At 48.2% G+C, this 16,121-nt stretch overlaps 1 protein-coding gene across 4 annotated transcripts in view; it reads right to left on the reverse strand.

Moving 5' to 3' along the window:
* Pi4ka (phosphatidylinositol 4-kinase alpha) overlaps window positions 1-16,121 on the reverse strand; it is a 150,882-nt gene that overhangs the window by 64,532 nt on the left and 70,229 nt on the right. For all 4 annotated transcript variants that reach the window (XM_042258975.2, XM_076548411.1, XM_076548410.1 and 1 more), the window contains 5 exons: window positions 15,577-15,672; window positions 14,601-14,784; window positions 11,795-11,898; window positions 8,460-8,628; window positions 5,397-5,447 (listed from right to left, as the gene is read on the reverse strand). In XM_042258975.2, the coding sequence (XP_042114909.1) occupies window positions 5,397-5,447; window positions 8,460-8,628; window positions 11,795-11,898; window positions 14,601-14,784; window positions 15,577-15,672 (604 nt within the window). The remainder of the gene's footprint in view (window positions 1-5,396; window positions 5,448-8,459; window positions 8,629-11,794; window positions 11,899-14,600; window positions 14,785-15,576; window positions 15,673-16,121) is intronic.

A 16,121-nucleotide genomic window follows, 5' to 3' on the forward strand; every position in this document is an offset into this window, starting at 1 on the left:
TGGAGGTGAAGTCCTGTCTCTAAACAAAGGCCTCCCCCGCCCCATCCTTAGCCCTCTGTCATGTCACTTCCAATCCCCAGCCCAGCCACAGCAGCCAGGCTGCTCCAGGTCCTGCACAGGTCAGGCCCCTCTCCCCTCCACGATCCCTGCTTACTTACATCTACTTGGAATCCATGGGCCCCTCTTACAGAGACTAGCTACCATTTCTCAAAGCAGTAGAGGATTAACTCACAGTACAGGCTCTGGGCCAAGCTTCCTGGACTCAAATCCGATGCCTAGTAGCTATGAGATGTTGAGCAGGTTTTATACCTCACTAGGCTTATCTGTAAAATGGAAATAAAAGCAGCAGTGGTCTCTCAGGGCTGTTGTGAGGTGGTAACACCTGGACAAGGTCTAGACCAGGGGAAAGCCCTTCTTGTTCTAGTCTAAGAAAGCACTTTACCAAGGAGCTCCTAACTTAGAGGCCCTGGTCAGTTTTTTCATAAGACACATTGTGAACAAAGATGTATTTCTTTCCTTCTTTTTTTTCTTTTTCTTTTCTTTCTTTTTGGTTTTTTGAGACAGGGTTTCTCCATGGTAACTTTGGAGTCTGTCCTGGAACTGGCTTTGTAGACCAGGCTGGCCTCTAACTCACAGAGATCGGCCTGCCTCAGCCTCCCGAGTGTTGGGATTAAAGGCTGCACCACCACCGCTCAGCTCAAAGATGTACTTCTGTGGAACAGAAGTATAAAGCTTGCAAAAGTGTCTCTGATCTAGAAAAGGATATAACCCGTCTAAGTCCATGAAACTACCTGGGGTGAAGATGAACTTGCTCTCAGTGGGACATCTCAATCAGCCGCCATGTTCTAACTGAGTAGACCAGGTGTCTAAGTGTCAGACGCCTTAAGTGGGGCTCAGTAGCAGCAAAGCAATGAAGAAGTAAGTTTGCAAAGTCAGAAGATAGGGATCATCTAGCTCAGCAGGAAGGAGCCCCACAGCCACATGACCCAGCTTCACAGTAACTCCAGCGCTCCAGTTTCCAGAGGTTACTGGGTGTTGACGGATGCATTACGAGCAAGAGCCAAGCTTTTGGCTCCAAATCCACCAGCCCTTTTGAATCATTAAAAGTCCGAAACTCTTGAAAAACAAACGAACAAACAACAACAAATAGTACAAAAGACTAAATATTAAAAAAAAAAACCCTACACAAAACAAAACAACCACCCCACACCACCTTGGGAAATCAATCTCTCAGAAGGTACAAGAGGTCACTAAGAAGCAAATAAAAAACCCCTGACCCTTTGGCTCTCTGTTGAGCAATTAAATCAAATATTTGTTTCCTCCCCCATAATATAACCATTAACTTTTGTTAAAAATACAATACTCCCGGAAGTCCACACTCACACTGCGGTGTGTATAACTGTTCTTTTGCAGTTAAGTGTGTGCCTGGCTGCCTGGCAATGTCCCCTGTCTCCTCTTTCAATACCATGCTTAAATCTACATTAAAATCTTTATCTTAACCCCAATTAAAAATGATAGTATTCTCGTTTTTAATCCCAGCACTTGGGAGGCTGAGGCAGGTGGATCTCTGTGAGTTCAAAGCCAGCCTGGTCTACAGAGCAAGTTCCACGACAGGCTCCAAAGCTATTACAGAGAAATTGTGTCTTGAAAAAACAAACAAACAACAACAACAAAAAGATAGTACTCAGCTGGGCAGTGGTGGTGCACGCCTTTAATCCAAGCACTTGGGAAGCAGAGGCAGTTGGATCTCTGTGAGTTCCAGGACAGCCAGGGCTACACAGAGAAACCTTGTCTTGAAAAACAAAAAAAGAAACAAGATAATATTCATTCTATTCATACAAAGTACAAAGGTTGGGGGTATTTAGGAGTGTTTGTTCTGAGATGTCCTTCATCACAGTAATGCCTGTCCTGACCCTGTACAGAGAGCCTCAGACACTCAGAACCCCACAAACACAAACAACTACAAGTTCAACCTTGGGCTTTGTGACCCTGAAACCTGGGTGCTCCCAAGAAACTTCACTCATCATTGCTACCCTCAAAGAGCAAAATGTCCCTTGAAGATTTCTTTTTTCTTTTTGGTTTTTTGAGACAGGGTTTCTCTGTGTAGTTTTGATGTCTGTCTTGGATCTTGCTCTGTAGACCAGGCTGGCCTCGAACTCACAGAGATCCGCCTGGCTCTGCCTCCCGAGTGCTGGGATTAAAGGCGTGCGCCACCACCGCCCGGCTGAAGACTTCTTGAATGAACTGATTACACTCTAGATGAGCATTACTCGACAGACTTGAAAGTTCACAGGAGGGGAGGCCAACAGGACGAAGGTAACGAAGAGAATAGCGCATGACACACACAGGGAGGCGCCATGGTCAAAGCCATTATTTTGTATGCTAACCTAGAGTTACCCTTACTATTTTATATTTTATTTTGAGACAGGATCTCACTGTGTAACCCTGGATGTCCTGATACACTCTCTCTAGACCAGACTGCCTCCTAAGTGCAGGGTTTGCACCACCATAAAAAACTGAATGGAGGGCTAGAGATGGTTTGGCAGTTAAGAGCACTGACTGGTCTTCTAGAGTTGATTCCCAGCACACATTTGGCAGCTCACAACAGCCTGTAACTTCAGTTCCAGGGGATCTGGCCTCTGTGGGCACCAGTAATTCGTGTGGTGCACAAGCACACATACAGACAAAATGCCCTTACACATAAAAAAAACAAAAACAAAAAATAACTATATTGGGCCAGGCATGGTGGTACACACCTTTAATTCCATTACTCAGGAGATAAGCAGGTGGGTCTCCATGAGTTTGAGACTGGACTGTCACCTAATAAATAAGGTATGCAGTGAGACCTCTCGCTCTCTCTTTCAAAAAAAAAAAAAAAAAAAGGAAATGTTTTCCAACCATTAAAAAAACTGAGTGTTGCCGGGCAGCAGTGGTGCACGTCTTTAATCCCAGCACTCAGGAGGCAGAGCCAGGAGGATCTCTGTGAGTTTAAGGCCAGCCTGGTCTACAGAGCAAGATCCAAGACAGACATCAAAACTACACAGAGAAACCCTGTCTCAAAAAGCCAAAAACAAAATAAAAAAAAAACTGAGTGTTGCTGGTGCACGCCTTTAATCCCAGTACCCAGGAGGCAGAGGCAGGCGGATCTCTGTGGTCCACAGAGAGAGTTCCAGGACAGCTAGGGCTACACAGTGAAACCCTGTCTTAAAAAACAACAACATACAAACCAGCCCCATCTCCTCTGTTTTTGCTGGGAGTGGAGGAGAGCAAGTTCCCAAGAACATGGGTCACAGGATGCTCAAAGCCTCCGAGGCTCGGGCTGGAGGGCTGCCCCAAGCATCTACCCTGACTACCTACGCTTTTCCATGAGCCTTGCTGACTCCTTTCCAACAGGCCGAGAAAGCGCCCACCGGGTTTCATGCCCCCACCTTTCTCTCTAGGCCAAACAGAAGGCTTACATATGAGAGAGAGCACTCACAGAGCCAAAGCTCAGCTTCTGCTGCTGCAACCCAACACACAGCCTCGCGTGTGCTAGCTAAGCTCTATTAAGTAAGCCTTCAGTCCGCAAAGACACTCCAAAACATTATCGTATATGGATGACATTAATGCAAAGTGGAAGAATTTGTTTAAAAAAAAAAAACAGTCAATAGGAGAAAATACCATTATAGAAAGGATCTTACAATCCTGAAAATCTGAGTTCTTTTGTTTTTGTTTTAAATGTGTATGGGTGTTTTGCCTATATATATATTTTTGCACCGTGTGTGCCTAGTGCCATGGAGGTCAGAAGAGGTTGTCAGCTCTCCTAGAACTAACTGAAGTTACAGAGGGTTGTGAGCCTCCATGTGGTGTTAGAAATCAAACCCAGGTCCTCTGGAAGAGTAACAAGTGCTCTTAAGCACTGAGTATCTCTCCGTCCCCATGGAAATGTGTAAGAGCGGTGAGAACCAGGGATGGCAAGTCCCAGGGTATTAAGGTCCTCGGGAGGAACATTCACTGTCACGTTACCACCTCCTCCCCTCACACATCCTCAGGAAGATGGAATGTCCTAGTACACAGCGTTCACTCGGCACCAACATAAACTCACAGGAGGCACAGGTCAGAAAACAAGTGCCTAGGCAAAAAGATGGCCAATAGTATGTGGAATACTACACAAAATGTATGCATTTTTACTATTAAAGAGCAATAAAAATAACCTGCCTAGAAGTCCCAAGGTTTGAAGAACACTCAAGAGGAGTATGCAAACCATCTCACCAAGATGAGGGAGGTAAATCTGACATGGTGTTATATGCCTGCAATCTGAGTATGTGAAAGGCAGAGAAAGGTGGAGGCCGGATGACTGCCAAGTTCAAGGCCAGCCTGGGGTACATGGAGTTCTGCACTACTCCAGGCTACACAGTAAGACTCTCTCTCTCTCTCTCTCTCTCTCTCTCTCTCTCTCTCTCTCTCTCTCTCTCTCTCTCTCTCACACACACACACACACACACACACACACACAGAGGACTCCACTTGCCTGTCCAACTCTCTTGTCCTTAGCACCCCAGTGCTCAGCTAGGTGGACTCTGCTGATGTACAAAACTTCCAAGACCTGAACTATGGCACGGGGTGAGGCGAGAACAAGAGAGGGATGTGACTGTGTCGCTCAGGACTGCTGCTGGGAATGACCAAGAGTGGGGAAAAACCTCCACAGAAGTTATTTGCAGAAACTAATGTGGTGACCTACATCTTTAATCCCAGCACTCAGGAGACAGAGGCAGGCGGATCTCTGTGAGTTCCAGGCAGCTTCTTCTACAGAGTGGGTTCTAGGACAGCCAGGGCTACACAATGCGGCCTTATCTCTATTATTTTATGTACCTGTTGCTCTCCAGCACAGCTGTGCTGCATCAGGAAGGAGGCCCTGCGCCCACTGCACCCCAGGTCTGTCTACAGGAGAACAAGAAGTTACGGGCTTCGTCTCACACGAGAGAAAGCCGAAGGAAGGGGGCAATGCAGCAGTGGGGGACACCAACCCAGGGCATGACGCACAGCGTGAGCAGGGCCAGACCTCGGAGGAAGTCTGGGCACAGAGGAAGAGTTGTGCCCGTGGGTTGTTACCCAGAGTTGGTGGTGGTGGTGACTGAAACAACTAAATCTACAGAGTCACTGGGATTTCATTCATTCATTTATTTGTTTTTGTTGTTTGTTTGTTTGTTGATATATAGCCCTGGCTGTCCTGGATCTCGCTCTGTAGACCAGGCTGGCCTCAGACTCACAGAGATCCACCTGCCTCTGCCTCCTGGGATTAAAGGTGTGCGCCATTCTGCCTGGCTGAATTACTGAGATTTTAGAAAGCATTTTTTAAGGAATTTGCTCAAATATGAGTAGCTGGAACTTAAATCATTTGACAAATGAATACTCACCACAGCAATTACAGGAATGAGCACCCCCAAATTCCCGGCACTGCTGGAAGCCTAGAAAAATGGCAAAAACATTTCTTTTACAAACAAACAAAAAATCTCAACAGTATTGTACAGACTAGGATTCCCTAATCTAAGAGAAACAATGAGACACGCTCATAGGAGGTCAGACACCCATCTGTACAGTCTTTGGTTCTCGCACCTTTTCTACGCTCATCATTTAAACCGTAAACCCTAGTCCCGCGCCGCATAACTCAACGTGGTGCCGAGGCTGACCCTGGAGTTTGTACACGCTGCACAAGTACTCTGCCAGGGTGATTACAATGGGGCGTGCAGAGACTACTTAAATGTCAAACACAAATCATTAATTAATGATTGTATGAATAGTGGCAACTACATAATTGTGACACAGTCATTAAGAAAACAACTTTCTGAAAAAAGTTTAGTTGCCTTGGAAGAGTGCTGACAGAAATGTTCAATTATAGGTAGGCAATCTATACATGCAGAGAAAATGTGCCAAAGTATTACCAATGACTTCACCTAAGGAGAGGGACTATGGCTTTTTACTTAGTAAGTTTCTGCATCTTTTCAATAAGTTAGGAAATCCCAGAAAATTTAATAATTAAGTGGTTAAGTTCTCTAGATAGCCCCAAAATATGGCTGAACTGCACCAAACACTTGTGGGGAGCTGCAGGAGCCCTGAGCGAGTGTGTGTCGTTCCCCTGGGTAAGGCCCAGAGGGGTCAAAGCCTCTCTCTAGTCTCAGTGCAAATGACGACGGAGAGACAACTGTTCACGGTGACAACTGATCTGCAGCAGCAGCTTCCTCCTCCTGAATGACTGCAGCCCGCGATGGCCCCACACCACCAACACAGGTTCTGGGCGCTGCATAGGAGCGCTCCACTGGGCAACACAGCCCACCTCATCTCAGCTTGTGATGTGGCCTGCTTTTCTCCCTCACTGGTCCAGTCAGGCTCCAGGACCAGGCCACATTGGACTTGGCAGACAATGATGGCAAACTTCAGAAGAATGCACTTAGAATCTGTATTTAACGGTGATAGCAGATATGGGTGCGAGGACCCACTCTGACCAGGAACTGTTCTGAACGCTTCTCTTGCATTAACTTCTGGCAAGATTCACCGAAGATCGGAGCACCTTGCCAAAGCCACATGGTCACTTGGGGAGGTGCAGAATCCCACTCTGGTTTTCCTGGGCCATAGCAGGTGAGCAGTGGTCCTCTTTGCTCTGAACTGGAGAACCCAAAGCCTCAGGGCTGCACAATGAAATGGAACCCCCTCCATGGGTCTTAGATTAACATTTTTTTTTGAGATTGTGTCGCCCTGACTGGCCTAGAACTTGCTATGAAGTTTAGGCCAGTCTTGAACTAACAGAGATCCACTCTACCTGCTGAGGGTGGGATTAAAGGCGTGTGCCATCACATCTGGCAGCTATAGGTAGTTATGAGCCAGCATCTTCCTGCTTCTACAGGCTCCCCTTCTCTAAGAAGCCCTATTTCAGTAAATACTTGGCAAACAGTAACTACTCTACAAAGAACAGGATTCCTGCCTTTGTACTTAAGAGAAAATGGAATTCTGGCGCTGCTCTTCCAGCCTGTGAAAGCGTTACATTCCAGGAGTCTTGAGACTATGAGAAACTGAGGCAAGAGGAAGCCAAGAGGATGACCACAGATCCCAGCAGGTCAGTGGGCCCTGGGGCCCACTTCCTGTGGGAAAGAAGGTTCTGAAACATCAACACATCTCCTCAAGCGTCCAGTGCATCACCAGCTCTCCTCTCCCACCAGCCTGACACTTAGTCTCTCCTGAGAACTGAGAAAGTCACCATCCTGGGAGTCTTGATAAGTTGGTCAGAAGAACAAGGCCTTTTATTTATTTATTTTTATTTCATGTGCATTGGTGTTTTAACCTGAATGTATGTCTGTGTGAGGTGTCAGATCCCCTGGAACTGGAGTTACAGACAGTTGTGAGCTGCCATGTGGGAGCTGGAATTGAACCTGGATCCTCTGGAAGAGCAGCCAGTGCTCTTAACCATTAAACCATCTCTTCATCTCTCCAGCCCCTATGGACAAGGCCTTAAACAGGTTCTTTTCTTTTCTTCTCTTTTTTTGCATCAGCTTGACCAAGATTTTCACAGGAAGGATTCCATGGAGATGTCAACTCATATTCCTTCCACAAGGCATTCGTGACCAGCCCAGTCTGAAGTGCTCCTGCTGGACTGCCCTGTTCCCACCAAGCCTCTCAAGTAGGGGCACGGGTGCTCTCATCTTATTTACTTGACCCTCACCTGGAACAACAGCCGGGACTCGGCAGCCCCGGGCCACATCCTACCCATTACTGTCTCTTGCATAGTTGAGCTGCTGCAACAGAAGCTGTCTGGATCCTGCCAAGCCTACAGTATCGACGGCCTCATGCTGTATAGTAAGTGGCTGACCCTGAGTGGTAACAGTCCCTGGCACACACTGGGTGAACAGTGACCGGGAAAGAGGAAGAGGGGAGAACAGTGTGAAAGCATGAAAATGGAAACCTGGGAGAAGGCTGGCTGTTAATGGGGAGATGATGTGATAAGAGTCTCCTCCTGTCTTAAACACCCCCAAATAACCTATTTGAGCATTTAAAAGGTAGCATTCTGTCTGTCCACGTGGACCTGCCTTTCTAGGACAGTCTGACAGCAGATAAAAGATGGTACCCCTTTTCTTCCAATGACAGCAGGTAAGGGCCCCCTCAGCATAGGTTCAGGCGCAGAACATAGGGAGAGAGCTGCCCAGGAAGAGGCCCATGCTGCTGTCACTGGGGCTGATACAAGCCAGATGCAGCCAGGTGAGGAAGCCACACTCCTCCCTAACCCACCAGCATTCTGAGTGAGAGCCCTCTCTCCTCTTTCTTATTTCTCCAGATGTTCTTAAGCCATCTAACAGGTGACAGGTGTAACTCAGTGGTGGGCTTGGGCCCCAGAACAAAAAATAGAACACATTTAAAAATTAAATAATTTAACACAGAAAGCATCATATTTCAACCAACACTGCCTCAAAACCCGGCACCTCTCTTCCTACCTTCAGGGCGGGGCCCTTCTCACTGGCCCTCTCGCTGGCTCGTTTCCCCTCCAGGCCCAGCTGCACAAACAGTTCCAGCAGGTTCATCAACAGCTCGTCCACAAGATGCTCTTCCTGAATGTTGGCGGCAATGTTGGCCAGGGCATTGATCACTGCTAGGGAACAGTGCCTAAAAAAAAAAGGAACCAAGTCAGCCCCTCTGCTGAACGCCCAGGGTGCTGGGGACTGCTGGAGGGAGGAACAGTACTGGCTCTAAGTGGGCCTGGCCTGCCTCACCGCGCACAAGGAACTCCATGTCACCTTCATGACAAACAGACCCTGAAAGTGAATGGCTGAATAAACGACTACGGACCTCTTGACCAAGGATCTGGCTCAAGGAGCTGGATATGGGGGACCCCGACTTTCCTCTGAACATACAAAGCCTACTGAACATCCAGAATTACTCAGTTCTAGGCTTTTCTGCTTGAGTTCTGTTTTTCTCCTTCAAATCACAGAGAACCTAAACATCATTTCTCCTGATGACCAGCTCCTCGCCAGTGCTCCTCGCCAGTGCTCCCCACCACCCTGGGACTGATGTTACTATCAGCAGACAGTGAACAGGAAGGAGTCCCGGGACCACCTGCCTCTGGATGATGGACATCCTGCACAAACCCTAGGAGTGAAACTGATGCTGCCCTTCAGCCAGACAGTGGGCCAGGCCTCTGCAGCTCCGCAATCAGCAGCTCTGATACTTCCACGGTATGTTACTAACTGAGGCACGTAAGCCTTTGCGCCTTGGTTTCTTCCTGTGTCAAACAAGGATAATAATTCTCTCTTCATAAGCGGGAGGAGTTAAGCACTGAACAGAGTCTGGTCCCTAGCAAATGCTGGTCACAGCTGAAGACACTCCTTTCCCAGCTAGGTAAAGCCTGGCGGTACAAGGGAAAATAAAAGTGATCCAACGTTCCCACTAGTAAGAAGACAAGTTTTGGAGTGTGTGTGTGTGTGTGTGTGTGTGTGTGTGTGTGTGTGTGTGTGTGTGTGTGTGCGTGCACATGCGTGGTGTGTAGGGGCTGGAACTCAAGACCTTGTGCATGCCAGGCAAGTGCTCTAACACTGAGCTACATCCTCAGATTGACAAATCACTTCCATGGCAATAAGAGGCTTTATGGGGAAAAAGGCAATTTCAATCAGAAGCTGAAGAAACCGCAGCATGAGATTAGCAGGAACTATACACACCGAGTGAGGGGAGAAATCAGAAGACCGCCAAAGGGCCAGAGAGAGGCCAGCAGGGAGCAGGACAGAGCAGGAGGTGCCCAGGGACAAGGGTTCCTGACCCAAGTGTCAGCTCCATGCACAAACCAGGACAGACAGAAGTGGGTGGAGGCCAGTCTGGCTGGGACCCCAATCTAGTCCTCAGATTGTTTATAGACTGGTCACACAACAGTGGCAGTGAGAAAACGCTGAGGATCAACTGCTCCTCACTTCCCACAAGAAACTGGCTGCAAAACTCCCAAGGGCAGAAAAAAATCCTTTCATTAAAATGGTGTGGTAGCTGGGTGTAAGAGCAAGCAGCGTTCACTTGTAATCTCAGCACTCGGATGGCGGAGGCAGGAGCATCATGGGTTTGAGGCTGGCCTGAGTTACCACAGCAAGATCGTATCTTAATAAACAAAACAAAAGTAAACGAACTAGGATAGTATTTGCATATAACTGTCTATGCACACATTCTTGCATATTTTAAATCATTTCAAAATTACCCATAGTACTTAATACAATGTAAATATCACAAAAAGTGTTTTTGTTTGTTTATTTGTTTTGTTTTTTTTAAAGATAAGACTTCACTATGTAGCACAGGGTAGTTTGGAACTTGCTATGTGGCTCAGGCTAGCCTCTACCTCTCAGTTCTCTTGCCTCAACTTCCTAAGTGGTAGTATTACAGTGTGCATTACCTCTTCCAGCCTAGAAGATATTTGATTATTTGGAGACTATTGATGAGGAAATCTGAACATGGACAAAACAGACACACGTCTTTGTTCCAACATTTACTACGTGTTGGTGGAGGCCAACTGTGTAAGAATGCCAAGAGCTCACACTAGTCAAGAACTTTCACATACACATTCTCCCACCAAAGAACTAACCAGACCATGCCTGCCTAGCTTCCGGGATCAACTGAGACAGGGCGTATTCAAGGTGGTCTGGCTGCCAACAGAGCACATGCACAGTTCTGTTCACTCACACACCTGCAGATGCGCTCTTTGGCAGGTGAAGTAACTGAGGCACAGGTAAGTTTTCACTGAGGCAAGGCAGCTGTACCGCTGCCCACTAAACTGACATGGGGAGGATCTTAGAGGAAGCTTGTACTTAATAATCGAAAACAGAGGAGCCCGATGACCAGGAACAGTAATGCCAACACAAGGGCTCTCTTCTCTCCACCTGTCTCATGGCTTCGACCTTTCTTCTGCCTTCTCCCTCTTCTGATCTGACAAACTCTTGTGAGATCCTTCAAACATTCTAGGTAAAGTCAAGAAGCATCTCTCAAGTCTGCCAAAGCAAACCGGCCAGGCTTTGCACAAATACAGAATGCTCAAAGATATAAATGGCTATTCTCTTGAGCCCTCCAAATTCCGATGCATCTCTACCCCTGCCCAGGCTTTTTTTTTTCTTTCTTGGTGCTAAGAACCAAACCTAGGACCTTCTACTTGCTGGCCAATTGCTTTCATCAAATCTCCAACCCCCAAATTCTTCTTTTAAAAATCTAACCTAAGAAAAGCATACTCATAGGCTGCTGGTGGTGCCTGACTCAGGAGGCAGAGTCAGGTGGATCTCTGTGAGTTTGAGGCCAGCCTGGTCTCAGAGTGAGTTCCAGGGCAGCCAGGGCTACACAGAGAAACCCTGCCTTGAAAACCAACCAACCAACAAACAAACAGAAAAGCATACTCACAGAGCTTTTACACAGCTATTACACTGTTTATTCAATGTAGCCCTTCTGGTATGGAAACTAGAAAACTATCTAATATCCAGACCAGGGCCTGCTTAGTCTTGGCACAATATACAATGTGGTACTACACAGCTATTTAAAGCAACACACAGGGCAACATTTCAGGTGTCGCTGGCATGTTGCTTACGTATAAGAAGCAGGTCACTTGGGCCAATGTGGCAGAGAAGGGAGCAGAGCAGAGGGCCACAGGTGTAGTTCAGCAATGAGTTGCTGCCATGTGTGGGTCTTCATGCACTGCCTTGCATGTACACTGATTTACAGCATACAGTTAGGAAGAAGACTAACACCCACAAGCACATCCTCAAACAGAGCTAAATGCTGCCAGGCTCTAAAGCAGCAAGGTGCAGAAGAATACCTGTAGCCGTGGTCTTTGTAGTCTTTGGTGGCTGAATACACAACTGAACTGGCCTTCACACTGATTTGCTGGAAGAGGTTCCACACTTCCTGATAGATGTATTGCTGGAAGAGAGCAAGAGATACTGTCACCATGCCTTGATTCCCGGGTCCACTCCAGACACGGGAGCCCCTGTCATCACCCAGGGAGAAAGGACGATGTAGGGCATGTTTTTTCACACATGTGTGCGTTTGAGTGTCCAGGCGTGCAAACAAGGTCAGAGGAAGATTTGTGGGGTTGGTTTTCTCCTCCCACCACTCAGGTCCCAGGGACGGAACGCACGTCGGCAGCTCGTCAGCAAGCCTCTTCCCACCGAGCTGTCTTCGCCCAGCCCGCTGTGTCTACTGATTTACATACAGGGTCTCACGATGAAGCCCTGGCCGGCCTAGAACTCACTATATAGAGCAAGCTGCCTTGGAACTCACAGAAACCCTCCTGCCTCTGGATTTAATCCCAAGTGCTGGATTCAAGGTGTATACATCATGCTTGGCCTATTTTTTCTTTTAATATACATGTGGGCGTCTGCCTGGGAGTATGTGCACGTGACGCAGGTACCCTCAGAGGCCAGAAGTGAGCATCAGACCCCCCAGAGCTGAAGTCTTGGGAGGCCCTGAGCCACCTGACCGGGAGCTTAGGACTGAGCTCGGGTCTTCTGCCAGGGTAGTGTGCAATTCTAACCACCGAACAAGCTTTCCAACTCTCTCTTGTTTCTTGAGACAAGGTCTTCTACACAGCAAAAAATGAGTTTGAACTCCTAATCCTTTGGTCTCTGCTTCTCAAATGCTGGGACTATAGGCATTTATCACGGCGTTTGCCTGAGGAGATTCATTTCTAGAACTATAAGAAAACCAAAATCAAAAGTGAAAGGCAAGCAGCTTTGACTTAGACCCAATTTTATGCTAGCTACATTGTAAGAATGGGTTTAGACTTCTTCTCCTGAGAGCCGTACAGCCACCGTTACACTATTCTCACCTCCCGAGAGCCGCACGACCACTTACACTATTCTCACCTCCCGAGAGCCGCACGACCACTGTTACACTATTCTCACCTCCCGAGAGCCGCACGGCTACCGTTACACTATTCTCACCTCCCGAGAGCCGCACGACCACTGCTACACTATTCTCACCTCCCGAGAGCCGCACAGCCACTGTTACACTATTCTCACCTCCCGAGAGCCGCACGACCACTGTTACACTATTCTCACCTCCTGAGAGCCGCACGGCCACTGTTACACTATTCTCACCTCCCCAGAGCCGCACGACCACTGTTACACTATTCTCACCTCCCGAGAGCCGCACGACCACTGTTACACTATTCTCACCTCCCGAGAGCCGCACGACCACTGTTACACTATTCTCACCTCCCGAGAGCCGCACGACCACTGTTACACTATTCTCACCTCCCCAGAGCCGCACAGCCACTGTTACACTATTCTCACCTCCCGAGAGCCGCACGACCACTGTTACACTATTCTCACCTCCCGAGAGCCGCACGACCACTGTTACACTATTCTCACCTCCCGAGAGCCGCACGACCACTGTTACACTATTCTCACCTCCCGAGAGCCGCACGACCACTGTTACACTATTCTCACCTCCCGAGAGCCGTACAGCCACCGTTACACTATTCTCACCTCCTGAGAGCCGCACGACCACCGTTACACTATTCTCACCTCCCGAGAGCCGCACGACCACCATTACACTATTCTCACCTCCCGAGAGCCGTACAGCCACTGTTACACTATTCTCACCTCCCGAGAGCCGCACAGTCACTGTTACACTATTCTCACCTCCCCAGAGCCGCACGACCACTGCTACACTATTCTCACCTCCCGAGAGCCGCACGGCCACTGTTACACTATTCTCACCTCCCGAGAGCCGCACGGCCACTGTTACACTATTCTCACCTCCCCAGAGCCGCACAACCACTGTTACACTATTCTCACCTCCCGAGAGCCGCACGACCACCGTTACACTATTCTCACCTCCCGAGAGCCGCACGACCACTGTTACACTATTCTCACCTCCCGAGAGCCGTACAGCCACTGTTACACTATTCTCACCTCCCGAGAGCCGCACAGTCACTGTTACACTATTCTCACCTCCCCAGAGCCGCACGACCACTGCTACACTATTCTCACCTCCCGAGAGCCGCACGACCACTGTTACACTATTCTCACCTCCCGAGAGCCGCACGGCCACTGTTACACTATTCTCACCTCCCCAGAGCCGCACAACCACTGTTACACTATTCTCACCTCCCGAGAGCCACACGACCACTGTTACATTATTCTCACCTCCCGAGAGCCGCACAACCACTGTTACACTATTCTCACCTCCTGAGAGCCGCACGACCACTGTTACACTATTCTCACCTCCTGAGAGCCGCACGACCACTGTTACACTATTCTCACCTCCTGAGAGCCGCACAGCCACTGTTACACTATTCTCACCTCCCCAGAGCCGCACGGCCACTGTTACACTATTTTCACCTCCTGAGAGCCGCACGACCACTGTTACACTATTCTCACCTCCCGAGAGCCGCACGACCACTGTTACACTATTCTCACCTCCCGAGAGCCGCATGACCACCGTTACACTATTCTCACCTCCTCAGATCCGTACAGCCACTGTTACACTATTCTCACCATGCAGCGTGGAGACCATCGTGAGACTTTAGCTCAGTTTCAAGCACATTGACAGTGCAGTCTTACACCACTCATAACCAAAGGTTTCCCGCTCTGGCCTTACTGCAGGGTCTTCCTTACATTTCCCGTGATCACCAGGCAGCCCAGCTGATCGATGATGAGCACGTCAAGCGGCGAGGGAGGCTGGCAGAATTTCTGCTGCAGGATCTGCAGGATTGGCTCCATGACCTTTGGGGTGTCCCTCAGAGCCACTGCGATGTGTCCCAAGGCACGGATGGTATGGTCAGGAATCAAGTGAGCGTCCCTACGGTGGGGAGGAGGAGAGGTATTTGAAAAGCTCGGAGAGCCAGGCATGGTGGAGCACGTCTTTAATCCCAGCACTCAGGAGGCAGAGGCAGGCAAATCTTTGGGTTCAAGGCCAGCCTGGGTGACAGAGTGACAGCCAGGACAGTCATGACTCCACAAAAAAAAACGTTTAAAAACAAAAAAATCACCAAAAAACAATCAAACAAAAAAGCCTCCAAAAACATCACACCATTGCAACTTTAATCCTTACAGTGTACAGTTTACAGAACCTAATAATCCAAGATATCCAGGTGTGCCAGGATACTCTTGTGACTGAAGCCATGAAATGGCTGTAAAGCTTCAGCAAAACTAAAGATAACAGAAAACTGTGGTGATATTTTGTTTGTACTCTAACAAATAAAATTTGCCTGAAGATCAAGACAAAAAAAAAAACAAAACCAAAAACCAAAACAAAACCTAGAAAACAAAACAAAACCCTCCAAAAGTTAAAAAAAGCTGAGGCATGCAGCGGTGAAACAAAACCACGAGACTCTAGCCTAGACCTTGATTTCCCTGTGGCCTTGAAGAAGCTTCTTCCGAAGGAACTGCTGTGCTCTCTCACCACATTCAGACCCAGACCCAGACTCTAATCCAGCACTGTGGTCCAGAATGTACATTTGTGGGTAGGATTGACCTTGACCCTTCAGCTGACCCAAGCATGGCTGCATGTGAGCAGGAAGAGGCAGACAGAGTGGCATGCACTGCGACAACCTACAAAGCACGTCTGTGCTGCCAAGTGATAGACACATACTTGTCACTCTCCTGGGAGATGTAGAGCCTGTTGGAGAGGCTAGCCAGGAAGGCCTCCACTATCACCGGGTCCACAGTCAGGCCAGCCTTCAGGCACCTGTGCAGCAAAGAAGCCCAAGTGACATCAGGTGTTAAGACAACAGGTTGGTTTTGTTTGTGTTCTGCTTGGTCTGCTCCTTGCCGGGTTGTACAACATTTTACAAAGCAGCTCTCAAGTCTCTACTCCAGAAATCTGAATGAAAAGCCATTCCATAGCATGAATTTAAGGGATTATAGCGGACTTCGCCCACTTGGTAGTATCTATTCTGGAAACAGTAACTTAAATCATTTTGCCTGTCCTGATGGATCAGCTTCCTTCAGAATAATGTGCCCATGCTAATTTCAATTTCACACTTCCTTTACCATTTATAGCAACTGACTCAAAAGACAGATGTTCCCAGATAGCTGAAGGAACATCAGTACCAAGCCCCCCACCCCCTGCTGATTAACTCCAGGGCTTTACAAATGCAAAGCACATGTCCTGCCACTAAGCTGCACCCTTGATCC

Source organism: Peromyscus maniculatus, chromosome 12 (assembly GCF_049852395.1).
Source record: "Peromyscus maniculatus bairdii isolate BWxNUB_F1_BW_parent chromosome 12, HU_Pman_BW_mat_3.1, whole genome shotgun sequence".
In the NCBI taxonomy this organism is placed as follows: domain Eukaryota; kingdom Metazoa; phylum Chordata; class Mammalia; order Rodentia; family Cricetidae; genus Peromyscus; species Peromyscus maniculatus.